Source organism: Nicotiana tabacum, chromosome 6, assembly GCF_000715075.1.
Source record: "Nicotiana tabacum cultivar K326 chromosome 6, ASM71507v2, whole genome shotgun sequence".
Lineage (NCBI taxonomy): Eukaryota > Viridiplantae > Streptophyta > Magnoliopsida > Solanales > Solanaceae > Nicotiana > Nicotiana tabacum.
The window spans coordinates 163,883,421-163,910,596 of NC_134085.1; the positions used below are offsets into that span (position 1 = coordinate 163,883,421).

Consider the following 27,176-nt stretch of genomic DNA (forward strand, 5'->3'; position numbering starts at 1 on the left):
AACGGGCCGGTTCAAGCGAGCCCGGTCTCTAGTGGTGCATAAGCCCGTAGCGGGCCGGTCCAACCCAAATAGTTCGTGAGCCCGGGACCAGCAGGCGGGCCTGGGCCGGTTCAACCGGGCCCAACGGGCCAAATGGGCCCCAACGGCTATTTTTTTAAAAAAAATTGTTTTTTTTTAAAAATGACCAACGGTCAGATTTTTAAAATCTAGCCGTTGCCCGTTGGCCATCAAAATTCAACCGTTTGGCACTTTAAAAAATAGTCATTTGGCCCCCAAACTTTTTTTAATTATACTTTTTCCCAATTCCCAACTATAAATACCCCCCATTCTTTCATTTTTACTCACAAATTTATCAATCTCTCTCTAATTTTCTTCTATAATTGCTTACTATATTATTGCAATTTCGTGAAAAATTGTGAAGTTGGTGAATTGAAGTATTCAAGTCTTCAACGATATTCAATTTTCAAGAAGTTGTTCGTCAATTCGGTAAACTTGTTCCAACTCTTAAGTTTTAATATTATAGTTTTGTTAGTTTTATTTAGTATAATTATAATTATTTTGGCATTTTCTTTGAATTTTTTTTGGTGGTAACGGTAAAGGAAAATCTAAAATTGGTGAATCTAGTAACCAAGCTACTACTCTTCCCCCGGCTCCCTGACCCAGACCTGTTATCCGTCCTCCTCCACCTGTTATTCTTGATAGTGATAACCCTTGTTTTCAATTTTCTGATAGTCAATTTTGCCATGATGTTGCACCAGGTCAACAATTAAATGAAGAAGTTATGAATGTTCTTTATCCTAATGAAACTATCTTTGAAAATAATGAGGAAAATGATGATTTAGATGAAACGCAACCGGATTTAGATGATACACCTACTAGTCTTGTTAATAACTCAAATGATGTCCCGCCTGACCCTCTTGTAGTAACCTCTACCTTTAATAGACAACCTGCTAAACGGCCTGAAACATCTCTTGTTTGACACTTTTTTACTCAACTAAGAGAACAAAATAAGGCTAAGTGTAAAACTTGTGGGTCTCAACTAGTTCATAAATTTACTAGAGACCGTAGCGGTACGGGTAGTTTGAATTAGACACATATTGAAACACCCTAGAGATAAAGCTATATTTTTACAAATGAAAGTTGCGCAAGAGGGGAACAAGTGTAGATAGTACGGTTAACCCTAGTACAAGTTCAAATCTAGTTCAACCGGGAATTAACACTGTTACCGGTGGCATTTTATATTATGATCCAAATAAAGATCGTGAAGAATTGACAAAATGGTTACTGTTATGTGTTTACCCTATAGTTTTCCTTCTAACCCTCATTTTGTGCATTATATTAGAAGAGTTTTTAATCCTACTTATAAAGGATGACCTCGCGCAACCGTAAAGAGCGATATTTATAAATATAAACATGAATATGAACAATATTTGCGCTATTTATTTACTCATATAGATTGTCGCATTGCTATTACTACTGATATTGGTAGAAGTGGTAATGATTGTGATTATCTAATTGTTACAAGTCATTGGATAGATGAGGAGTGGATAATGCAAAAGTGCATTATTGCTTATAGAATAATTAATTCACGCCACATATGTAAGTTTATTGCTAACACGGTTGCAGATATTTGTAGATATTTTTGCATTAGAGATAAAATTATGTTGGTTTCAACAGATAATGCTTCTAGTAACACTAACGCTATAGACTTGCTTACAACCACACTAAATCCTGCATTTAGTAATATTTTTCATGTTAGATGTATTTGTCATATTTACCATTTAATCGTCGGTGCTGGTATGAAAGTTTGAAATGTAGAAATTGAAAAGGTTAAAATGGCTCTTAATTGGATATTTTATTCAAACCGTAGAAGTAAACTTAGAAACTATTTTAAAAATGTGATGAATTTGGCCTTAGAGAAAGAAAGGTTCCTAAACCTTGTCCAACTAGATGGAATTACATGTATGAAAGTTTAGTTGTTGCATATGAATATAGTAACCCAATAAGCGCAACGTATAATGCTCGTGTAGGTGATGATGATGATGATAAGCACCTTACAAATCAAGATTGGAGTAATGTTAAAATGCTTGTAGACTCTTTAGAACAATTTCATATTGCTACAAATGAATTATCTGGCCAATATTATCCTACTATTTCTAACTGTTTAGTTTATATTGCAGCACTTGTAGATTTATTTACTCAATTTTCAGAGGGTGGAGTAATTTATCAAGAAGCTATTAATTTTATGAAAGCTAAGTTTAAAAAATATTTTTTCCCTATCCCCCTATTTTTGTTGTTGTTGCATTGTTAAATCCTACAATGAAATTAGGAGGTCCTCACTTCTGGTATTCAAAACTTTATAACGCTTTATCACTTTCAGCTGAGGAATTTGCTACACTTGGAGATGCAAAAGCCTCAATTAAAATAAATGCTCAAACAATTTATAATGCTTATCAACTTGACTTAGATCAGGCTAGACCAAATGTTCCAACTCCTACTTCGTCTAGTTCGCAAGCATCTAAAAGAACTGCGGCCCTAAAAGCCCTTAGTTCTTGGACGGAGTTCAGGGGTTCTCAATGTGATAATTTTGGTGATAGTTCACAACTAAATGAGCTTCAAGTTTATTTGTCGCACGGACTTGAATCAGAGAATTCTGACGGCTCCTTCGATGTTTTGGAATGGTGGAAGGACAAACAAAAACACTATCCGGTTCTTTCAAGGATGGCTCGAGATATTTTAAGTGTTCAAGCTTTAACAGTGGCATCAGAGAGCGCATTCAGTCAAGCGAGACTTCAAATCGGTGATCATAGAGCGTCTATGAAGGAGAGCTTGGAAAAATCAGTACTCTTCATAGATTGGATCCGTTCGGAAAGAAGAAATTTTGGACTTGCAGAATCACAACCGAAGATAGATGAAGCTTATGAAGAAATGCTAGCGGAACTTGCGCAGGATGCTGCTTCGCCCGGAAGCGGTGATGAACAAACTTCTTTTCTACCACCAGCAACGGAAATTCCTCCGGACCTTGAAGGATTTATGAGATTTGTTAGAGATAATACATAGACTAACATGTAACTTGTATTTTGGCACATCTTCCTTAGTTTTTTTTCCTTTTAATGGTGGTATTAGTACCTTGTTGTGCTCATTCCATTGGGGGGGAGGAAGACTAAGAAAGATATTGTCATTCTTTGTTAATGTCGTAATAGTAAAATATATAAGACATTCCCTTGAATATTTCTTTGTAATTTATTTTGTGTTTAAATTTGATATAGTATATATTATATATCTAATACATATAAACTATATATATATATATAAATATATATCTAATACATATAAACTATACCCAAAACTAAAAAAGCCCGTTAGGCCCACAGGCCCGACCCATTTAGCCCGGGACCATGTGGGCTTAGGACCACCGTGGGCCGGTTCCACACATTGGGACCGTTTGGCCCGGGACCGCCTCAGCCCGGCCCGCCTAAAGCCCAGACCCGTTTGGCCCAGCCTGTTTAGGCCCGTTTGGCCCGGACCACAATACAGCCTTAGGAAGGAATTTCAAAGTCTTCTTAGGAATTTCATGTGTTTTGGTGCTAAATCTGTAGTTCTAGATGTTATTTTGGCGATTTGATCTAATTTCATGATAATTCGAGTGAAGTTATTTATCATTAAATAAGCCATTTTTTTAGTGATACGAGCTAAAGGAAAGAACTACCACGAGGTTCTGACATAATTGGCTGGTCGGCACAAACTTAAGACAACCGCTAACCCATTATATTTGATTGCAAGTTATAGCCAAAAAAAATTTATATTGGCTACAACGAAACATTCGCTAACCCACCTTATTTTTTGTAAAAATTGTACGGGGCGCCTTATTTAGTCGCCCCCATTTAATCTATACCTATTTTTAAAAAAACTTTTAACTTGTACCCACTTTTTAAATAACTTCAGCTCCTTTCTCCTCCTCCTTCCCCTTTCTCCCCCTCCTTCTAATACTGGTATTGCTACTATTGATTTAATTTATTCAACTCGTCGCGATGTTTTCTCATATGTCCACCTAAAGCTTGGCCGACAACAAACTCTTCACCACAAAACGAACATTCATGTTTCTTAGGTTTAACAGTAGGTAACTCGTTAGGAAAAGTAGTCATCAACATGAGTTTAATAACTGTATTTTTATGACTTGCTCTGTGTACACCCAGTGCTTGAAACGAATCAAATTGTTTTTTTTTGCATGTTTTGCACTCAAAGATTTTACTACGTCCGCTTTTAGCCTGCATTTTTTTTTGGATGGAGTTTAAAATAACAAAACGAAAGACAAACAAGCAGAAGCTGAAGAAGAAAGAAAAGGATTGGAACACACAAGCACTAGAAAGAAAAGAGAACGAAATAACTTCAACTCTAGAGCTGAAGTTTCCCAGTTACAACATAAAAACTTCAGCTCTAGAGCTGAAGTTTCCTAGTTACAACACAAAAACTTCAGTTCTAGAGCTGAAGTTTCCCAGTTACAACACAAAAACTTCAGCTCTAGAGCTGAGCTTCAGGCCCGGCTACTAGAATGCTGAAGTTTTGCGTGATTGCCTTTGCTACTTCAGCCTCGTGTGCTGCAGTTATGCGAAAAAGTGGGTACGCTTGCAATTTTTTTTGCAAAGCGGGCACAAGTTAAAATGTGACACAAAAAGCGGGTATAGATACAAATGCCCTTTTTTTTATTCGGCCTCTTTGCTACACCCAGCTCCACCATCCAAACAATTATCATAACCCATCATAAATATCAATCTTTACTTTCTCAATTTGATAGTTCATATAGTAAGATTGATATTATATGCACTTAATAAATTTTATTTTTTGTCAATATATGGTTACACAGAGAGAAAAAAATTCGCAATACATGGCTGGCCGTTTTACTGTACATTATTTCATTGATAACGAAAAATTTTTAGTTGCCAAAAAAAAAATCAATTTTCTGTTTTGTGCCTTTCCTTTTAAGAATTGTGGAGTATACTCCTTTTCTTTGTTTTTTTAGAAATTAAATTTTTTATTTTTATAATACTACGTAAGCTCAAACATAGGATCTGGGGAGCATACTCCATTTGTTACAATTCCTAGATACACTAACAGATAATAAATAATTAAAAATTACAGTAAGACACATCACATCAATTATGTAATGACTGGTTTTACAAACGTATTGTCATTCAATATACAAAAAAGATTATCAATATACAAAAATAATATATAGATAGACTGTCACTATACAAAAAATATGTAAAATAGACTATCACTATATAATTTATATACTAAATAGACTGTCACTATACAAAAAAAAAAAACAAAATAGATATCACTATACAAATATATACAAAAAAAACTGTCACTATATAAAAAATATACGAAATACTATATACAAAATAGATTGTCAATGTACAATTTATATACAATAGACTATCACTATACAAAATATATACAAAATAGACTGTCACTTTACAAAAAATATACAAAATAGACATTTCAGGATAGTAGATGTAATATGTTTGGGCCGAAAGGGCATTTCGAGTCAAAAAAAATATGGGCTATTAAAATTTTGAGGGGTTATAGAGCCAGAAATCACTATTGTTTAGCGGCCATTAATTTCTTATAGCTATTGGATCGGTGCATCCACAAATTGTTTAGCGGCTATCACTATTGTTTGGTTAGGGTATTTTAGTATTGACCCGTTTGACATGGATGAAAATCAGGTGGCAATATTTAATTGGATATTTATTACACATCAGATTTGTGTATATACACGCGCTATATTTTATGCACTGGTTTCAACTTTTGTGTTAAAGTGATACATAAAAAATAGAATTGGAGGGCTAAAATGGAACAAGATTGAAATAGAGTGTCAAAATAAAAAATGGGGCCAAGTTGAATGAACTGTATCTGTATTTGGCGAATTCTAAAAGAAAGACTAGCTACAATTTTTGGTAAAAATTGCACGGGGCGCCCTATTTGGTCGCCCCCATTTAACTTATACCTATTTTTTTAAATTTTTTTAACTTGTACCCACTTTTTAAATAACTTCATCCCCCTTTCTCCCCCTCCTTCTCCTCTTTCGTTTTCTTCTTCTTTCTGCTGTTGTTGGTGCAAATTATTTTTTAGGTAAAATTTCTTTTACACTGTTGGTGCATAGAAGTTAAAACTTTCTTTTGTACCTTTATATGATTAAAAAAGAAATTATTTCCCATAGTTCCTTTTGTGAGTGGAAACTATGAAGATACCATTGTTAAGTGACGATGTTTTTGCATTTTAATCGTATTACGGAGCTCATTATTTGTTCTCGCAATCAGGGATGATTAATTTGCATTTATTTACTTCTATTTTTTGGGTTGTTTTGATAAATATTATTAAGGTGAAAGTTGTTTCTTGTAAAGCTAAATTGAGTATGTTAGCACATAAAAATTCTTGAGCCCGGTGCTGAGATTTTACCCCAAAAATTTTAACAAACTAGCAAGTTGTTTGATGGATGGATCCCTAGCTTATTTGAGTAGATCCTATTCTAAAGCTAGCTTCCAAATAACTTCAGTTCTAGATCTGAAGTTCGACAGTTACAAAATAAAAACTTCAGCTCTAGAGCTGAAGTTCGCCAGTTACAAAAACAAAAATTCGCCAGTTACAAACAAAAACTTCAGCTTTAGAGATGAACTTCAGGCCCGGCTACTAGAATGCTGAAGTTTTGCGTGATTGCCTTTGCTACTTCAGTCCCGTATGCTGAAGTTATGTGAAAAAGCGGGTACGCTTGCAATTTTTTTTACAAAGCGGACACAAATTAAAACGTGACATAAAAAACGGGTATAGATACAAATGCCCCCAATTTTTGTGGATGCACCGGTCCAATAGCAATTTTGCTGTTGTTACCATCTTATAGAAACTTTCATAAGAATGTTTTTACTTCAAAGATAAAGTAAACCGCCTTTATAACTTTTCTATAACTTATTATCTACAATAATATATATAGCACTAGATTTGATATCATAAGCTAAAAAGAAATTATTGTTAGCAAAACAAAAATAAAGTAATTTTGATCTTGTAAAGATGTAGTAGTCTATAGAGCACCATCAAAGAGTGTGATGGAACTCATCTAATTCCTCCATTTTTAATTAAAGGTCACAAATTTGAATCTTAAGAATGAAGAAAGTGATAGAGAATAATTTTTTGCTCGGGAGACCTTATGCAACACAAATTCAAAATAATTAGGTCAATGAATTTTGAATAAATACTAGGATAACGACATTGTTAATATGTGGATTGACTGATTTCGATATGTAACCTGAATTCATACGCACACAAAAATTTAAAAATTATCTGAATTCATGTTTTATGGTCCTAAAATGCCAAAAAACAAGAAACAATTCTAGCGAATGATGACTACTTTTTGTTAGGAAAAAAAATTATAACCGCACGAAACGAGTATAGATTTACTAGTTTTGAATAAACGAATGAAAAGAAAAAAGTTATTTGTTGAGCAAAACATAAGAGAGACATCAAAGTTTGTATTATCCAACGTGGCAGACCGTGGACCATAAATAGAATTTACAAATGCCTGTGTAGAAAGAGCAGCAACTATAGTATAGAAGAATAACAAACATGGCCGCATTGGGAATGAGCGGTCAGCTTCTTCCGGTGCTTCCCAAAGTCGCTGCCAAACACAATTCTCCGACCAAGAAGTATTCTTGTACTCTCAATGTAGCAGCTACTAAAGTCGAACACCACCAATCCATAGCAACAGTACCATATTTTTGGTCCAAGGTACTCCCTCTGGCAGTTGCAGTGTCGCTGGTCGCTCCCCTGTCTTCTTCGGCAATACCCTTTCTCGACTCCAAATCTTCTTCACTAGCTCCCACAACCCCATTTTCACAATCCAAGAACTTGCCTACCGGACTCGAAAATGGGTAATTTTCTGCACTCCGTATTTTATCATTTTAGCTAATCCTAATCAAGTTTATAATTATGTTGTTATCTGTTACGCCCTTTGAGGAAAGTCAAGTGGGCCATTAAATCTCTCTCATTGTGAAGTCGGAGGATTTTGTATAACTTATGGTAATTAAACTAGTAGTCCAATTATTTTTTTCACTCTCGTGCTATGCATGCTTTGTTTCTTTAATTGGTCAAATCATCGAAGAAATTGGTATCTGTAAAATGGGCTGATCCGTTTTGCTCGTTGCACGGTGCTATTGCGCCATCGATGGAATTTGGTGATCAAACATGTTTACATTGTAAGACTTTAAGCATCTAACCTAAAACTTTAAGGCAGAGGATGGACTGGTCCAACACCTTTATAAATTCATTTTAAAAATAACACAGTCATGTGGGACAATTAGTAACTTAAATTGGATTTTGGTGTTCACGGGTAAACGTGAATATGAACTTACAAGTGTGAGAATATGCTTACTAAATATTGGCTATGATACCTTGTATGACCATTTCATCTAAAAGTTTAAACCTTTTAGGTAAAGTTGTCATATAATTCAACATGATATCAGAGCATATATACTAAGGTTCTGAGTTCAAGTCTCACGTGAATTTCCACGTGCTTGGCCCGCATGTGATGAGACGTGCCAGAGACTAAAGTAAATAAATAAATGTGTCATGCCAAGTGTTTAAATTTTTAAATAAGTTTGTCCTGCGATTCAGTATGATATCAAAAATAAGGTATGAGATGGTGCAACTCTCACAATTACCTCTTCAAAAATAATATCAACATACTAGGGCGAAGAAAAAGAGTAGGCCAGCACATGAGATGCCTATTGTAGAAATCTGTCCCCTCCAACGGTTCAAGTTTTTTTATGTGGTCGTCCACAATTCAATAAGAAGGCACAACTAAGTTAATTTTGTCAACTGCTAGAGGTAAAATTTTGTCATTGTCCGCAGCTTAATGCACGCATTATCCATTATTCCGTTATGTTGAAGGAGTAGAATCCATAAATGATGATTGCAGGAAGATAGTCTAGTTGCGAACCTCCTCGGCTAAGAATGTTTACCAAGTATTGGTACTACTAGTTTGTAGCAGGTACCTCATGTACTCATCCTCAAATATGCTACTGTCACAAAGTCACTTCAATAGACAATGATATAGATTTTTTGGAATTCACCTAGTCCCTTAATGTCTATAGTGTTATTTGGTAATTCCAAATGTTATTTGAATCTGATTTTTTGTAGTTTTAGATACTGTATTAGGAACCGTCGTGTTAATTTAACTCCATAAGTAAAATATGCGATGCACTCCTTGCCTACTTGGTGATATAATGTTGCTAATTTAGCTTGCAAAGTACCATTCTTCTGTTCTCTTGCGTATATACAATTGAGGCAATTATCTAAAGCCAGGCTTCTGAATTAATTAAGGTTTACTTCTTCCATTGGCTTATGGTTTATAATGTCGCCTGCTATTGCAGAAAAATCAGACCTTGCCCTTCAGTTAATCCGGGGTGTGTATCGACAAATCCCCAGTCTTCTTCTTCTGCCTTCCCCTGGATGATTCCTCAAAATTCTACTGGCAATGCTATCATGGTAAAGAAGATGTAGACTTCCTGGACTTCCCATTGTCGATTCGATTTTGTTCTGATACCAAGCAATTGTCTGTCTGTTAAATTCTTCATCTGTTGCAGCAATTGCAGGACGCCATTTTGAAGACGCAGAAGAATGCAAAGATTCAAGTTATTGAAGATATCCCTGATGGTAATCATACTGAAACTAGATGCATCAAACACTGCACTTTACTCAATCGATATGCAATAGATGCCTGAAATGACTAGATAGATACAGATGAAACTGCAAAAAAGATCTCAAAGCGTTCAAATGAAATCAAGATATATTGAATATTTATTTCATCGAACATTGATTAATTAGAATTTAGGACTGAAAAGGAAAAATTCCTGTTTGCTGATGATGGAAACAACTGCATGCAGGAAAATATTTGCAGGCTGAGGTAGATGGGGGATTTGGTAGAGATGTTCTAGAATTTTTGGTGAAAGGAGATTCAGTTGCCTACAGAGCAATGGCCACAAAAGTGACTTATATATACCCATTTACTACAGCATTAGGAGATTCAAAAGGACAAGAAGAAAGAATGAAAAAGATCACAGAAGAGTTGGGCTGGTATGCACCAAGTCTTGACTCAATGGATTAGAATTATGATGTATATAAATAGCTACATGCACTAAGTTTTGTAGAGCAACTTGTGCACAGCGTAAGCCTTAATCAAAATAATTGTTTTTTTGTCCTGATCATTCATAAAAAAAAATTCTGCTATGTATCCTGGTTGGCACGCCACTTCTGCTGGGAAACAAATTGGACAATCTAGGAGTTTCTTTCTAAGTGTTATGATTTCATTGTTTTGTTATGTATAGAACTACTAGCAGAGCAATAGTCCATCTGTATCAATGAGTTAGTTTCTCTTTCTATTCTTTAGCATCCAAGGGTGTGGCTAGCTAAGTTGCTCGGACTCGGTTGTAGTTATCCGATACGGGTGCGGATCTATAGGTTAAATCCTTTATGATCCAAATTTTAAGATTAGGCGTACGTATCTAGCTACGGATACGGGTGCGGGGATTTGACTGAAAGTAATTTAAATATCTAAAAATTGAGTTATAAAAATATGTCTAAATTATGAGATATTATGTGAAAAACTTACAAGGTATTCCGAGAAGCAGAAAAGGACTACAAGTTCACTAAACATAAGAAGTGAAGAACATTAACATTTGAATGAAGCTAATAAGATAACAGAAAAGCATTTCCTAACAATGATTGAGTAGTTTCTTTTTCTATCCTAATGCATAGGATGCTTCTGGTGTTGGAACTCAAATTTCTTTTGTGATTATTTGACCTCTTATTGCTCAAAAATAAGCATCAAGAGGAACACAATTACACAGTTATAGCTAATGATTTGCAGCTCTTTTTTTTTTTTTTGGGAAAAGTACTTTATGGCAGTTAGGAGATGCGGTGAAAGTTTTGATATATTTTAAAAACTAACAATTTGACATTACTTGTTGAAGTGTGTGACCACATATACGAGTTTGCTTTTTTTTTTTTTTAATGAACCAACTACGTGAAAATTCATTGACCTCTACTTACTATGCTCTCATTGTTAATTGTATGATCATCTCATCTGAAAGCTCCATAACAACCTTATAGGAGCTCATGCAAGTAAAAGCTTTGCTCCAGAAGAAAAGGAAAAACATTATAAGTTATTCACTATGGTTTTGAAGTGGTCCAGTGATCTTACACTCAATACTTAAAGAAACCAAAATTTCTGGCAGTAGTTGCAGTTTTAATGAAAAGGCCAAAGCTGTGTCAACCAAAAATATTATAGCAATTGGTCCTGGAGTTATCGTGGAACTGACTTATCATGAAAAATTAAATTTTATCAAGTTATCTTTACAAAATCAAAGGGTATTTCAACATCAAAAATTGTAGTATCAATTTCTAAATCAAGATGTTTAGGCAACTCGATATTACATAAATTGCGTCAAATATTGCTCTGAGATGAGATATATAGCTCTCCTGCGATTCAATGATCAAACACATATCTTGCTCTGTGATGTTTTCTCGCTAACAAAATTGATTTTAGCAGCAACCACCACCAAAGTTTGAAATCAACTTCTGTTAATGCTCGGGGGCTTCAAAGTTTATATTCTGCAGCTTCAGTCTCCTAGAAGCTTCTGTTTTTTGGATGTGTTCATGTAAGGCCTTATGACCCACTCTGTTTGAGCTTCATCCTGATCCATTGTTCCTAGTTTTATCTACAGAAAGGAAACAAGTAACTTGATCAGACACGACAGATGGAACGCTGATCAAGACTTTCAGCAAAACCAAAAGATATCACATGATGCTAACATAGCACGAAAGCTGTACATTATGTAATTGACATTCAATAAAGAGACAACACAAGCACTTGGAAACTTGCTATGGAAGAAAATCATGCATCTCGATGAGGCCATTATGTTCGACCATGTTATACTTTAAAATGGAGAGAATGATCTATTTAGAATCAGAAACTGTTAGGCACACAAAAGTTGAACTACACTGTAAGATGTAAATAGTATGAAGCGCTACTATTATCTTACATCAAATCATAAAATCAAATTGGATGTAAATTATAGAACTTTCAGAGATTAGAGGTAGATTAACTACTATATGGAATATGTTCTACCATATTTTTGGCCTGAGCTGGGTTATGCCACAGAATATGAGACAGGCACACATTAGTTGGAGTTTGTGGAAAGTTTATGGCCATCAAGAAAATCTGGTTGATGATTCCTACAGCTATTTTTTGGTGTTTATGGACAAATAGAATAGAAGATGTTTTGATGGCATCTCAATTCCAAATCACTCTCTCAAGGCAAAATGGCTACTTGAACTTTTTTGCAGTTTTGGGACTTTGTTAGTACTCTTGTCCTAGATTGACACTTTGTATAGGGTGCTTCTCTCTTTTGTTTTTGTCTTTTGTAACTAGGCCTTCTGTAACTATGTAAATATGCATTTGCATGATGCCTTTTTTTTTTTTTTTTTTTTTAATGAAACACCTTACTTCATAAAAAAAAACTACTACTATTATCTGGCACCAAATCAGAGAACTGCGAAAAAAGAAATATCAAACGCGGAGTTTGATATGTTCTTTCCTAACTTCAACCGTCCTCCACAATATCAATTTCAAAAGCGGAATCTTTAAGACCAAAACAATGATGTTAAACAATATGACAAATTTCACAAACAAGAGAAATAGATAGTTTCAAGTATCTTGAGTCTATAATCTAAGGCAATGGGGAGATTGACGAGAATGTTACTCATCATATTGGAGCGGGGTGGGTGATATGGAGGCTAAGTTCGAGGGTTTTGTGCGATAAGAATGTGCCACCTAGATTTAAGGGCAAGTTCTACTGGGTGGTGGTTAGACTGACTATGTTGTATGGAGCTGAGTGTTGGCCCGTCAAGAAATCCAATTTCTTGAAGATGAACGTAGCTGAAATGGGGATGTTGATATGGATGTAAAGACATACAAGGAAAGACAAGATTAGGAATAAAGTTATTAGGGACAAGGTGGGAGTGACCTCTATGGAGTACAAGTTGTGGGAATGAGGCTGGCAATGGTTCGAGCATGTGAAGAGAGAGACATAGATGCCCGGTCAGGAGGTGTGAGAAGTTGACCATGGCGGGCCCGAGGAAGGGCAAAGGTAGGCCAAAGAAGTATTGGGAAGAGGTGATTAGGCAGGACATGTCATTGCTTCACCTTACCGAGGACATGACCCACAATAGGAAGGTGTGGAGGTCGAGGATTAAGGTGGTACGTTGACAGGTAGTTGTGAGTTTCTCCTAGGCTTATTAGTAGTACTAGTATTAAATCTGTATTCTCTTATTCCTGGTTCTTTATTACTTGTCATGTCATTCGCTTCCATTACCCTATTACATTACTGTTGCTATTGCTTGTTGCTTTATTTTTATTGTTCCTTGAGCCGATGGTCTATCGAAAACAACATGCGATTAAACAGGGTTTGTTTGTTGCTGTTGTTGTTCACAAACAAGAGAAATCACAGATTAATAAACTCATGGAGACAAGGGTCCAATACCACTTACAGTCTAGTTACTTGACATCCATTATCATGATACAGATACGAGAGCCTGCAGCACTTTTTTCTTTTTTTATCATTCCGAAATTTTCTATAAGGAATATGTAGATTTGAAACTATGACAACCCCCCCCCCCCCCCCCCACAATACAACGAGGAAAATTATATAGATATGTCGGTCTGCTAATAAACTTAGATAAGCTATAACACAGTTTCAGAATTATGCATAAACACGGATGCGGACAAGAATGATGAATCAAGTCTCATTTGAATTGTGGTTACCTGGTAAAGCCGTAGTTCAAATCGAGGACCAACCTCTTTCAGCTCAATTGATTTTGGACCTCCGTGCTTTTCATAGATGTGATGTCTGCATGTTTCGATCAAATTTAGTACCAAGCAAGGAGGAAAAGAAGAAGCTGTATATTTGGTAAATGATCAAAACTTAACCTCCTTTTCAACTATCCTCTCTGCCAATCAGAAAAGGCCCTTCTCTTTTTTTCCCTGTAATGCTTAGGTCTATATAAAAGGTTCTTTGACAACACAAAGGATAGCCTAGTGGTAAGGACCCTCCACCTCCAACCATGAGGTTGGTGGTTTGAAACAATCAAGAGAGTAAAGTGGTAAAAGCTACTGTTATATTCCTGGTTATGATATTTAACCAGGATACGCCTTGTCATAATCCATTTGTATTGTCTATTTTAACTTTTTGAGACGCAGAATTATGGTGCATATCATGGATCTTGCCACCTTTCTATTTGTTAGAATATTTCAGGCAAATCCATGTACGCCACCATGACAGAACTAAACAAAGGTTAGCGATTTTCTAAAAGATTCACTATGCTAAGCTTGCCAGAACAAAAGTGTAGAATCTAATGACTGAAACAACTAACAGAGACATCCTTGAAATGATGGACTTTGAAAAAGAAATAAAATGTTACCAAAAAGAAAAAATAATAGAACATGGTCGGGTGCAATCTATTGAAACAGAAGTCAGATATATATCTACTTGTTTAAGGATAGCCAATGCCAAAGATACACTTTACAAGCTTCATTCTGCTCGTATGACACCATTAATTTTTAAGTAATTTAACTACTACAAACAAGAAACTAACCTGAATGAAATGTAGTCTGACTGATTAGCAAATGTGATAATACGTTTTGTATCAGGCTTGGGTACTGGAAACAAATGCTTTAGGATGTTAACTGTCCTCTCACCAAGCTGCATGATCAAAGTACTCCTGGTTAGTATAGAACAGTATATTAGATGCCACACTAAGAATACAAAGACTCCAGACATTCATATATTACTAAAACTTCTAGGATTGGATTGTTTGCAGACATAAGCGACCAAATTAAAAACTCTTGATGTCAATATGTCACCAACTGGGAGCCACTGTGAAGCTATAAACTTTAATATGGAGATAACATAGAATTCTTGTTTCTTTTGTTAATATGCCTAGCAAGTCCATTGGAAATGCATGAAAAAAATGATAGGTTTTACTCTTCATCAAAAAAGGATGTTAGGTATAACCTTTGTTGAAAATTTGTCAAAAATAAGATGTGGGTACGCCTCAGGCATGGTTCCAATAGATTTTTTGTCCTTTATATCATGTCTCGTGACCTGCATGAAAATGGTTGAATGAGGACATCATCTGCACCTCTTCACAGCCAGCATAAGACTTCTGGAACTATATAAGGGAAGAGTAAGACCACTTACCACATTGAGCAATCCAAAGTAGGCAGTTGGACCAAATGGCAGATGGCTAATGATAATACCATCAGGCACACCACGATGCTCATGGACCAAAATTACATCTGTAAAATCATGAGCTCGGCAGGTTTCAATTATTTCTGATATAACCTGCAAAAAGAGGAAAAAGAGACTAAAATGCAAACACATAATAAGTGTATAAAATAGGACTAAATACGTATGCAAGTACATAAAAGTTATGAAGTGCTTAAGCCAAATCATTTTCCCCGTTGAGAAAAAGAAACGTCCAGAAGACGAAGAGTCACAGCAATTTCTTTACAAAAAAAAATATGTGACATCCATTGCCATGTGCTCTCTTCTTTTTATATTCTATTAATAAGTGCGACTGAAATATGTCCTTGCCCTAGTGGAGTAAAATACGGGCCACTTCAATTTTTCTGAAGCAAAGACACAAAGCTGATACAGGTTACTTCAATTCCTTACCTTTTATTTTCATGTAATAGAATGGAGTAGAGACTATTAGAATAAAACAACACAAAAAAAATAATGTCTTCGAGAGACAGCAGAGAGAGCTGCCCAGCTGCCTATACTATTGGCTTGTCCCAAGAAACACTTAACCAAAGTGCCAAACCTTGTAAATTTTGTTTGTGATCAGTAAAACCTTGTGAAATAAACATGCCAATTGTAAAGTGTTCTCCAAAATGCCCCATTTTCTGCCAAGTATAACAGGAGATTGACATATAAACAACAGAGAGAGAGAGAGAGAGGATTATCATCGTTCAAACTAGCATGTAGGAGGATCGATCCAATTTCTTCCCTTTTATCTTGATGTTCCTTTATTTTTAAATAACAGGGAGGTATTCCACTTGCTTGTGTGCACCTCAACTAATCCACTAGATGAGTCGAATAAGTCCACTAGTCCATCAATGGAAATTCGATAGAACGCTCAAGTGAGGAAGTCACAATCCATTGAATAAGATCGGCTCAAGGTGATGCCCAACTCTATCCACCAGGGCTTACGAATGGGAAGAAATCACATAAGGTATTTTGCTGCTCTGATGGGATTTGAACCTTGATCTCTCATGCCCGTTTCTTACTGCTAGGCCACACCCTTGGGTGCTGATCTTCCCTATTTTATGCTCAGTAGAAGAACGGACTGACATGGAAAGTAAAACAAGGGAGAGAAGATCAATCTCAAAACTCTAGCATTTAAGATTCTGATTTGTTTTCTTCCCACCAAAGAGGAAGGATTATGTTAACAGGTTTCTCAAAAATCATAGTGATACTACATTTTATTGTAACATATATGATATTCCCAAGTCCCAACCACATAAAGAGCCAAGGTTAAAGGAAGTGAGGAACAGTATCAAAATTGAACTAGTATGCGACAGTGCAAAAACAATTAGCTTCCTTAAATACACATTATCACTAACTAAATCTTCCCAAGTACAATGGAATAAGTTTAAAGAAGGTCAAGTTTCAAGATGGAAAAGCATCCAGTAAAGATTATTAAGCTGACTAAACCCCAGCATTAGGTTGAACATGTCCATGCAGATACAAATATGTACATATACCAATAAGTCCAAACTGTAATTTACACTAAAGGAACACCTCGTCCTATTCTTAGAGACAAAATAGCTCCAATTCTAAATATTATGAAACTCTTAAGCTATAATGCTCCAAAAACCATCACTAGTTAGCTCATAATGCATTAAAGCATCAAACAAGAATAGACTTCACAATAGTAAACCAACCTGACCACCACGGTTCATCCGCTGAGCATTAGGGAACACAATTTTCAATTCCTGTCTCCATACAACAACAGGGGAAAAAATAAAGAGAAGGACAACAAGAGAAATCATTACCTTGAAACAATATATTTATCAAATAAATGACTGATAAAACCGGGGAGGTGGGGGTGGGGTGGGGGTGGGGGGTGTTAGGGGACTAGGTTAGATAGGTACACCAACCTTGACAAACTGAGTAAGAGGAGCACTAGGATTTCTTGAAGTGGTAAGCAAAATTTTGGGATCTTTTTCAGTTGCATTAGCATATTCGTCATCAATAGTTGATCGAGGTACTGCATCAACATCATTAAAAAAGATAAAGGACTAGTCCTAGCAAATACATAGCACGTACAACTCAACAAGTAACGTAATTGGAAACCACCTCATCTCCATCTGGAATACTTATCTCAAAAGAACAAAGAGAAAGAAAGAGAGAGCAAGAGAGAGAGAGAGAGAGAGAGCATGACAAAAAATACAGCATTAAAGGAACAATAACTGTAAAGGTTATAGGTTCCAATCGCAGAGTCTTTAACACCAAAAGGCAGTTGTCTAGAGCAAAGAAACTTCCATTCAGGGACTGGCTCTACAACAAATCCTAAAACAACTCCTTTTTTTCTTTTCTTTTTTATTTATTTATTTTATATGGTTGATAAATCAAAATTGAGATCATGGAACTTCTCCTTTCTTCCATAAGGTCCACATAACCCCGGCGGACGACAGCAAACAGCATGTATCTATGTTCCCGAGGGACATTAACTTGCACCATAGGAAGACACCGCCCATTGAATGCCAAAACAACCAAAAAGTTCTGGCAACTTGGCAATGAAGCAGAATGACCTATAGTTGATTTTAGCCAAAAGGCGGAGAAAGGTATTCTAAGTCTGATACTATAAGCTGAAGAAAAAGGTAAGAAATGATCATCCACCACAGGACAGAGAATATGATTTTGAAACATGAGATCCATTTAAGTGAGGAACAATAGGCAAAGGATATGGAGCAGAATATAGAGAAAGATGAAGAAAGAGCCATAGCAGGAATCAACTGGGTTCAAGAAAGGAAAAAGATCGCCATGTTGAACTTCTTTAACCACACAAGGTGCAGCTGTTAAGGAGATAGTTCATGTTTAATGTTTCCACAATTCCTTGGCTCTTCCCTGGCCTTGTGTTTTAGGGTAACAATGAGGTTAGGGACAACTTTTCAAGTAAGCCAAGACATTCAAACAGCACAAAGTGTAGGAGGCAAATCATATCTAATATATAATGCATTTCACGACAGATCTACACTTTATAAAGGAGAACTATGCCAAAATTTACATAGCTTCTCTATGATGGGAATTTGATTTTCATAGAAGGTACTCTAATTTTTTGACCTACTGATACTAAGACAAATTATAGGCAGAAGTAAAAGTGAATAAGGCATGTAATCCCCTTTCTCATGCATTTCCGGCATCTAATAATTTCCAGTTTATTTTATGTTCCATATCCTTCTATCATCTGTCATGACACTCCTCATTGCTTCTCTCTTACCTTCCCTTTCATACTCTACAACTATAAAAATTTATATCACATAAGAAGACCAAATAAATTCCTCTTCATGGCATTCAGTCACTTAAGCTGACCAATGTTCCACAATTTTCAATCAACAAAGCACTATTTCTCCAAGCCTATAGATGTTATAAAATTGCATAAAGTGGATGAAGTTTGAGACGTTTTATTGACTCAGCTAGGATTTGAACCCTTATATCCCACGATTCATTTCAGCTTCATTGTACATTAAGTCACACCCTTGGTGTTAATATTTGCCACAAATCCATATTTTGGCCTTCAAGTTATTTATATCAATCATTTTAAACAAATTCCAGTAAACATGGCACTTCTTTTCCTATTCTAGACATCTTCCATTCCCAATTCAATCAAGTATACCAAATAACCAAGACATGTAGCAGGATCCCAAAACAAGGGCAAAAGCAAAAAGGGAATTAACATACCAGCAGTATTTTCATCTTCAAGGTCGATTTCTTTGCGAATAGCAGCCTCTTCATTCCTGAGCTCAGTTGGAATCGGTTTTCCCTCTGAAATCGTTAATAAAGAAGGTTAAAAAAGTTCAAAATTTTTGTCATTTATTGAGTGTGAAAACTAACCCTCCAAAGCTTCTTTGATTTTGCGTTTCTTCTCATAGAGCAAACGCTCCTTCCCTTCTAAGCTTTTCCTGTAAAGGTACTCTCTTCGCAACCTAATGTTCCTTCTATGCATGGCTTCCAAGTCGTTTTCGAGATTTTCTGGTAGTAGGGTTTAAGAGTAGGGGAAATGGTTTTGTATAATCTTCAGATAGCATAGCCGCAATTTGGCATTTGCAGTACTTCTATATTAGGTAAAATTCCTGTTGTATCCCTGCCACCATAATTTTGCCTGCTTCAGCCTCCTGCTTTGTGCGAAATTCGCCCATTTTCTCCTCCTTTGTCGCTTAACCCTTGTGGTACTTTTTGCTTTCATAAATTGAATACCAATTTCTGGAATATAACGTGATAATTTAATAGGAAATTGAGGTTTTGGCTGAATTTTTTGCAGTTTCATATTTGTTCCACTAAGATAATCACATGATTGAAAGGTTAATTTTACTGTTCTATTTCTTCACCTTCATATGGGTGACTGATTATTTTGTTTCAGGGTTCTTATTAGTTTGTTGTTCCAGTTTTTGTTGTTTGTGAAACTCAATCAAATGCTTCAAAAGAAAATGATTATCCAACAATTTTACATCTTTCTTTGTATTTGAAGGTTTTGTCATTTTTTAAATTGGGGATTCAGAATGGACAGCCTCTAACTTTCTTGTTTTTGAGCCACAATTCTAAATCTACTTCTGTTCCAAAAAATCCAAAATAATCGAAATTCGATTTGGATTTGCCCAAACTATGCACACCGCTATTTATGTTAGTTAAGAGAAAGACCATTTAGGTAGTTTTGCACCCACCGCTTACAACTTATTTAGATTGTTGTTACATGTCGTTTTATAATGTATAGTATTGTATTGTATTGCATTGTATTATTTAATAAATACAAAGTTTGTATTATTTGCCGTCATTTCATGATGTCACGCACTAACAATATGAAAAATTAACTTGTAATATTACAAGAAAAAAATAGGACACGGAGTAAAATTATTATATAAATAAGGCAAATGATAAAATATGATTATTTAATAATAAGGACGTGCAAGATGAGAGAAAAAAAATAAGGAAACGACAGCACTACATTAAAATCCGTAGTTTCATAGAGTGACACTTTTCGTCGTTACGTAACAATGGATTTAACGATAAGATACAATAAAATTTAAGTAACAATCAAAACAAATATTATATTTAAAGTAATAATACGATACAATACAATAGGTAAACAACCATCCAAACAAGCTATTAATTTTGCTCTGCTTCACCATCTTACTTTCTACAAAATTCGCCCATCTTCTCCTTTGTCGTTTAACCATGTAATTTTTACGGTGCTTTTTTGCTTTCATGTGGCCATACTGTCCAAATGCCTAGCCTAATATGTTCTCTTGCCACTGATAGCTTTAACGCATGCCCAGTATATGTGTCCAACCTGATTGATTTCTAATCATTAAGTTTATATATAACTGGTTACTTATACCTTTTTCTTGTTATGAGTCTATGCCTTAAATTCTTGTGAGGAATTAATTTATGCCCAGAATTTGTCCAAATAAACTACTTTCCTGTCAAGTCCTTCATGTACAATATGCTATTTTCTTAGAGTCAATTCATGAGGAACCTATATGCTAATACCATCCCAACCAGGTCTTTTTGTTGTTTGTAAACTCTAATGTCATGCTATCACTCTATGCTCACTGATTGCCTAAGACTACTAGGAGGAATCTCATCATATTCAACTTATTCTCCCTATATGGTCAACTGGATAGTCCTAATGCATGTTTGACATGTTAGTCTGGAGTTAATGTGTCTTCCCACCATGATACCTTTGGACTTGGGGATCTTTGTGTTACACTCATCACGATTAGGTTTTCTATTGATTGTTTGCTTGTCTGTTTGTTATATTGTCATTCCCTAACTATGACTCTATTTGACCTTCATAAATTAGACTCCTTTTAAGGCTAATTATGGACCATGCTCTATTATGAACTCATTTGGCATGTGCATCTTGTATATGTTTACCATGTAGCCCCAAATGACCTGTTTACCCTAACTCTCTCTCAATGTGTTGTTCATGCTCAGCATACTATCCCCTGCTAAGTGATTGAATCCGTAATGTTAGTTTGCCATATCAAATTTGCCATGTTAAAGCTAAGCGCTGTTGATTCTCTTAGTTTTCATGTTCTTTTGTTTAATCAATCATGTCATGCTTGCTTCTAAAATACACTTTCCTGTAAATTTTGTTATCTAGTCGCTGTTAGTAGGTCCCAGAATCTTTTAAGTGATTATTTTGTGTGGTTTGTTAGTTTGGACATTTGGGCCAATGCCGAGCCGGTTCCGATGCTTGTTATACATGTGGACATCCAGGGCATATGATGCGAGATTGACCAAATAGAGATTCTGGGGGTATGGCGCAACCGACAAATTTAGCAACAGGATCAGCTATGTCTGTGCATCCTTCAGGGCACGAGTCTCAATCTTCGGCTGGTAGAGGTCGAGGCAGAGGTAGAGGGTCCAGTTCAGGTGGTAACCAGAATCGTATCTATGCGCTAGCAGGTCGACAGGACTAAGAGTCCTCACCAGACGTTGTGACAGGTATGTTGACCATTTGTTCTCACGATGTTTATGCCTTGATAGACCCAGGATCTACTTTAACATGTATTACCCCATTTGTCACGAGGAAATTTGGTATAGTGCTTGAAATACTAAGTGATCCTTTTGCGGTATCTACACCATTCGGAGAATCAATTATCGCTAGATGCGTTTACCGAGGTTGTACGATATCAGTTTGTGGTCATCAGACCTCAGCCGACCTAGTTGAACTAGAGATATTGGATTTCGATGCTATCATGGGCATGGATTGGTTGGCAGCTTGTTATGCCACAGTTGATTGTCGCGCAAAGACAGCTAGATTTCATTTTCCAGGTGATCCAGTCCTTGAATTGGTAGGTAATACAGCGACACCTAGAGGCAAGTTTATTTCCTATCTGAAGGCGAGGAAAATGATCGCAAAAGGGTGCATTTATCATATTGTGCGAGTTAAAGATGCAGATGTTGAGATACCTACACTTTAGTCTATTCCAGTAGTAAAGGAGTACACAGATGTATTTCCAGATGAACTTCCAGGTATTCCTCCAAAGCGAGAGATTGATTTTGGCATCGATTTGCTTCCGGGGATGCAACCAATTTCCATCCCTCCGTATAGAATGGCACCTGCCGAATTGAAGGAGTTCAAGGAGCAGATAAAAGATTTACTGGACAAAGGTTTCATTAGACCCAGTACCTTACCATGGGGTGCACCGGTACTATTTGTACGGAAGAAAGACGGCTCGCTGAGGATGTATATCGATTATAGGCAACTGACAAGGTAACTATTAAGAATAAGTATCCACTTCCAAGGATAGACGACTTGTTTGATCAGTTGCAGGTAGCTAGATGCTTTTAAAAAATAGATTTGAGGTCAGGGTACCAACAGGTCAGAGTTCGGGAGAAAGATATTCCCAAGACAGCCTTCAGGACTCGATATGGCCACTTTGAGTTCCTTGTCATGTCTTTCGGGTTGATGAATGCGCCTGCCATATTTATGGACTAGATGAATAGCCTATTTCGGCCATATTTAAACTTGTTCGTGATAGTCTTTATTGACGATATTCTAGTTTATTCACGTTCAGAGGATGAGCATGTGGACCACCTGCGAGCGGTACTCCAAACCCTCAGAGATAATAAATTGTATGCTAAGTTTGCTAAGTGTGAGTTCTGGTTGAAGTCTATAGTATTCTTGGGGCACATTGTATCCGATGGAGGTATAAAGGTAGACACTTAGAAGATTGAGGCTGTGAAATCCTGGCCTAGACTTACCACTCCGATAGAGATTCGTAGCTTTCTAGGCTTAGCATGATACTACCGGAGGTTTGTAGAGGGTTTTTCTTCTCTTTCAGCACCATTAACAAAGCTGACGCATAAAGCGACTAAGTTTCAGTGGATAGAGGCCTGTGAGTAGAGTTTCCAAGAGCTTAAGAACAGGTTGACCTCAGCGCCACTTCTAGCACATCCAGAAGGTCCAGATGGTTATGCCATGTATTGTGATGCCTGAGGTGTCGGGTTAAGATGTGTCCTGATGCAACATGGGAAAGTAATTGCATATGCTTCAAGGCAGTTAAAGAAGCATGAGCGAAATTATCTGACCCACGACCTCGAATTAGCTGCGGTTGTTCATGCACTTAAGATATGGCGGCATTATTTCTATGGTGTTCATGTTGATGTGTTCACAGGTCATAAAAGCCTGCAATATATCTTAGAGCAAAAAGAGTTGAATTTGCAACAAAGGCGATGGCTTGAGTTATTGAAAGATTACGATATTACCATTCTTTACCATCCAGGGAAAGCTAATGTTATAGCAGATGCCTTAAGTCGTTGATCTATGGGTAGCTTAGCACATGTAGAGGTCGAGAAAAGACAATTAACAAGAGAGATTCATCAATTTGCTTGTTTGGGGGTTCGGTTAGTAGACTCTGGCAATGGAGGAGTTGTACTCCAAAATATTGCAAAATCATTTCTCATAGCTGAAGTAAAGGAGAGGCAGTACGAGGATCCAGAGTTAGTCAAATTGAGAAAGCGGGTTCCATAATCGAAGAAGCTGTTGTTAGAACTCAAAGGAGATGGGGTTCTCAGATACAGGGGTCATTTATGTGTTCCAGATGTAGCAGGGCTACAAGACAGGATTATGTCAGAGGCACATTATTCATGGTATTCCATTCACCCTGGGTCGACAAAGATGTATCATGACATTAAGGATGTGTATTGGTGGAACGATATGAAGAAGAACATTGCTGAGTATATTGTTCAATGCCCTATTTGCCAGCAAGTGAAAATAGAGCACCAAAAGCTCGGAGGGCTAATGCAGACTATAGAGATCCCGACATGGAAATGGGAGGCGATAAACATGGACTTTATCGCAGGTTTACCTCGTTCCCATCATAAGTTTGATTCCATATGGGTGATAGCCAACAGGCTCACAAAATTATCTCATTTCCTACCGGTTAGATCTATATATATAGTAGAGGATTATGCAAAATTATACATTAAGGAGATAGTGCGACTACACAGAGTACCCGTATCTATTATATCTGACTGTGGGGACATATTCACAACACATTTTTGGAGGTTATTTCAGAAATATCTAGGGACTCAAGTGAATCTCAGCACAACCTTTCATCCACACACTGATGGACAGGCCAAGCGCATGATTCAGACGCTCGAGGATATGTTACGATCATGTGTTCTAGATTTTAAAAGAAGTTTGGATGAACATCTACCTCTTATCGAGTTTACATATAATAACAGTTATCACTCCAGTATCCAAATATCCCCGTATGAGGCTTTGTATAGGCACAGGTGCATATCTCCTATAGGGTGGTTTGATGTTGGAGAATCTGGGTTACATGCGCCAGGCCTGGTTCAGCAGGCCATAGAAAAAGTAAAGCTTATCCGGTAGCGACTGCTGATAGCTCAGAGTCGTCAGAAGTCATATTCTGACGTGCGGCGATGAGATTTAGAGTTCAGGGTTAATGACTGGGTGTTCTTAAAGGTGTCACCTATGAAGGGTGTGATGTGGTTTGGCAAGAAAGGCAAACTTAGCCCCACAATATATTGGGCCTTATAGGATCATTCAGATAGTGGACAAAGTAACTTATGAGTTAGAATTGCCCTAGAAGTTGGAGTCTGTCCATCCGGTTTTTCACGTATCTATGTTACAGAAGTACATCAAAACCAATGTGATCATGACATTGTAGGTGCTTGCGATGGGACGGATGCGACTTCCCTCAGTTGGTTTGGGTGGCATAGCCCGTTGCATAAGTCCCCCCTTTTTTATGCATTTCTTTAGTCTTTAGGGAGCCAAAACTTGACTTTACTAAACTAATAAATAAGGCTCGCGCTAGGCGCTTACCTTTTTTGGCTGTAGGGTTGGGGTGGCTTGCTAGGTGAGACTTATAGAAAGAAAGGACGTTACAGAGGATTTGTCATACGAGGAAATTCTGGTTGCCATCCTAGACCAACAAATCCGCAAGCTACAGAATAAGGAGGTTGCCTCCGTGAAAGTATTTTGGAGGAACAACAATGTGGAAGAAATAACTTGGGAGGCCGAGGAAGACATGAAGTCTAGATATCACTACTTATTTCCATCTCCATAGAAGGGTCCAACTGAGACATCATAACCATAAAGTACGTGTATAGAATTTTGTGTTAGTTATTGTCGTTGGTCATGTGAGGCCATTGTCGTTATTCATAATTGTGGTCCTGTGTGGCGTTGGGTTATTAAGTTTATACAGGGAGAGTTGGTAGTAGTGTTGTTACAAAGGCAACCCTGCCAAAGTTATATAGATCACGGGGAGTTGAACATTCAAGGACGAATGTTTCTAAGGGGTAAAGAATGTGACATCTCACGTTTTTCGTACGTTAAAGTTTCGTTTTCAGTTAATTACATAAACTCGGGAATGAGATTATCCTGAGGTTAGCATATTTATGCTATTTATAACAAGCAATAGGTAAGTGCCATAAAGGTAAAGGGTACACGAACTAAAGAAAACAAGTTTCGTTGAAGGTTGTCGATTTGGGATAAAACACGGTCCAAGCTATAATACCCGATATTTATGGACTATTACCATACAAGGTACCTTATGACCATAATAGTATGATGTATAAAGTATATTAAAATAAATAGTATTTTTAGGTAATTTGAGATAATTCTTAATCATACGGGTAATTGGTTAATTACCGGGTAAGGGGACATTACCTAATCACCTAATAAGTGGATAAGAATTTCATAATTCCCACCCCACCCCCACGTGGCAGAAAGACACTACTATGGACTATGACACTTAGTCATAGTGGCTTAGTGTCCATTTAAAGTTACAAGGCACTTACGGGTAAGTAAGTGTAAGACCTTATAATACTTAGTTTCATAATATTACAAGATTTAATTGTCTTCCTCAAAATCCTATTCCAGACATTTTCAAACTAGAATTGATTTCATAGACATTACGTTCAAACTCCATCCAGCAAGATTTCAATAAAATTATTGCAACCAAACAATTCCAACGAGAATTGTTAGAACCATAGCAGGGAAATATGAGTGTTCGAGAGTATAGTCTCTGTTTTCAGTACTTACCGCGAGAGATCCGACAGGCCTGACTCGATCAGTTTCCAGCCCTCAAGTAGGGAAATATGAGTGTTTGAGAGTATAGTCTTCGTTTTGACTCATTGGCCAGATATGCACCATCCATAGTTTCTACTATGTGGGATAGGATCCACAGGTTTATAGCAGGGTTGGCCCTAAAGTTGACTGAGGCATGTGCCACCGTTGCATTATAGGATAGTATGGATATCTCCCGGATTTAGGCATTTGCCAAGAATATAGAGAGGGGTAGGCATCAACAGCAAGGTATGGAGAGGACTGAGTCAGGGCAGCGTAAGAGGATGAGATTTGCCAGGTCTCAGGAGCAGTCTTAGGGTAGTTACAGGCCCCAGTACTTCGAACGGCCACCTAGACCTCCGCCACCTCAGCTATAGGGTTACATGTATGACTGCTATACTCAGTCAGAACCAGGTGAGAGCTCCCAGGCGTCAAGTTTTGCAACGACAACGAGGTTCGAGGCAGATAGGGCCATTTCCGCTGCGGTGTGCCATCTATAGTCGAGGACACTTGGGCTAATGCTGAACCGGTTCTGATGCTTGTTATACATGTTGATGTCCAGGGATTAAGATGTGAGATTGCCCAAATAGAGATTCTGGGAGTATGGTGCAACCAGCAAATTCAACAATATGATCAGCTATGTCTGTGCATCCTTTAGGGCGCGAGTCTCAATCTTCGGCTGGTAAATGTCGAGGCAGAGGTAGAGGGTCCAGTTCAGGTGGTAACCAGAA

General features: G+C 36.9%; 2 protein-coding genes across 3 annotated transcripts; one reads left to right on the forward strand and one right to left on the reverse strand.

Moving 5' to 3' along the window:
- The first annotated feature begins 7,573 nt into the window (after nt 1–7,573).
- Nucleotides 7,574–12,519, forward strand: LOC107823581 (thylakoid lumenal 17.9 kDa protein, chloroplastic). 2 transcript variants are annotated; one of them, XM_016650269.2, is made up of 5 exons: nt 7,574–7,928; nt 9,429–9,543; nt 9,642–9,711; nt 9,942–10,131; nt 11,781–12,519. In XM_016650269.2, coding segments are annotated over exons 1-5 (681 nt in total). In that variant the 5' UTR covers nt 7,574–7,623; the 3' UTR covers nt 11,782–12,519. The 2 variants fall into 2 exon arrangements, with proteins under 2 accessions (XP_016505755.1, XP_016505754.2); XM_016650268.2 differs by lacking the exon at nt 11,781–12,519 and having other exon boundaries at nt 9,942–10,350.
- On the reverse strand, nt 11,363–19,585 carry LOC107823580 (uncharacterized). The gene is made up of 9 exons (XM_075255789.1): nt 19,236–19,585; nt 19,083–19,166; nt 17,279–17,388; nt 17,063–17,113; nt 15,315–15,458; nt 15,129–15,218; nt 14,710–14,816; nt 13,880–13,964; nt 11,363–11,774 (listed from the first exon to the last, which is right to left on the reverse strand). Exons 1-9 carry the CDS (start codon nt 19,345–19,347, stop codon nt 11,676–11,678), a joined length of 882 nt encoding a protein of 293 aa, XP_075111890.1. The 5' UTR covers nt 19,348–19,585; the 3' UTR covers nt 11,363–11,675.
- Nucleotides 19,586–27,176: the final 7,591 nt, after the last annotated feature.

Excerpts from the sequence above, each read along its gene's own strand:
- LOC107823580 (XM_075255789.1), bottom strand. The coding sequence starts at position 19,347 with ATGCATAGAAGGAACATTAGGTTGCGAAGAGAGTACCTTTACAGGAAA. Across the intron at positions 15,219-15,314 it reads ACTTTGGATTGCTCAATGTG|GTCACGAGACATGATATAAA; the intron begins GTAAGTGGTCTT and ends ATTTTCATGCAG. Across the intron at positions 11,775-13,879 it reads TTGAACTACGGCTTTACCAG|ATAAAACTAGGAACAATGGA; the intron begins GTAACCACAATT and ends TCCTTTCTGTAG.
- LOC107823581 (XM_016650268.2), top strand. The coding sequence starts at position 7,624 with ATGGCCGCATTGGGAATGAGCGGTCAGCTTCTTCCGGTGCTTCCCAAA. Across the intron at positions 7,929-9,428 it reads CCTACCGGACTCGAAAATGG|AAAAATCAGACCTTGCCCTT; the intron begins GTAATTTTCTGC and ends CTGCTATTGCAG. Across the intron at positions 9,544-9,641 it reads CTACTGGCAATGCTATCATG|CAATTGCAGGACGCCATTTT; the intron begins GTAAAGAAGATG and ends CATCTGTTGCAG.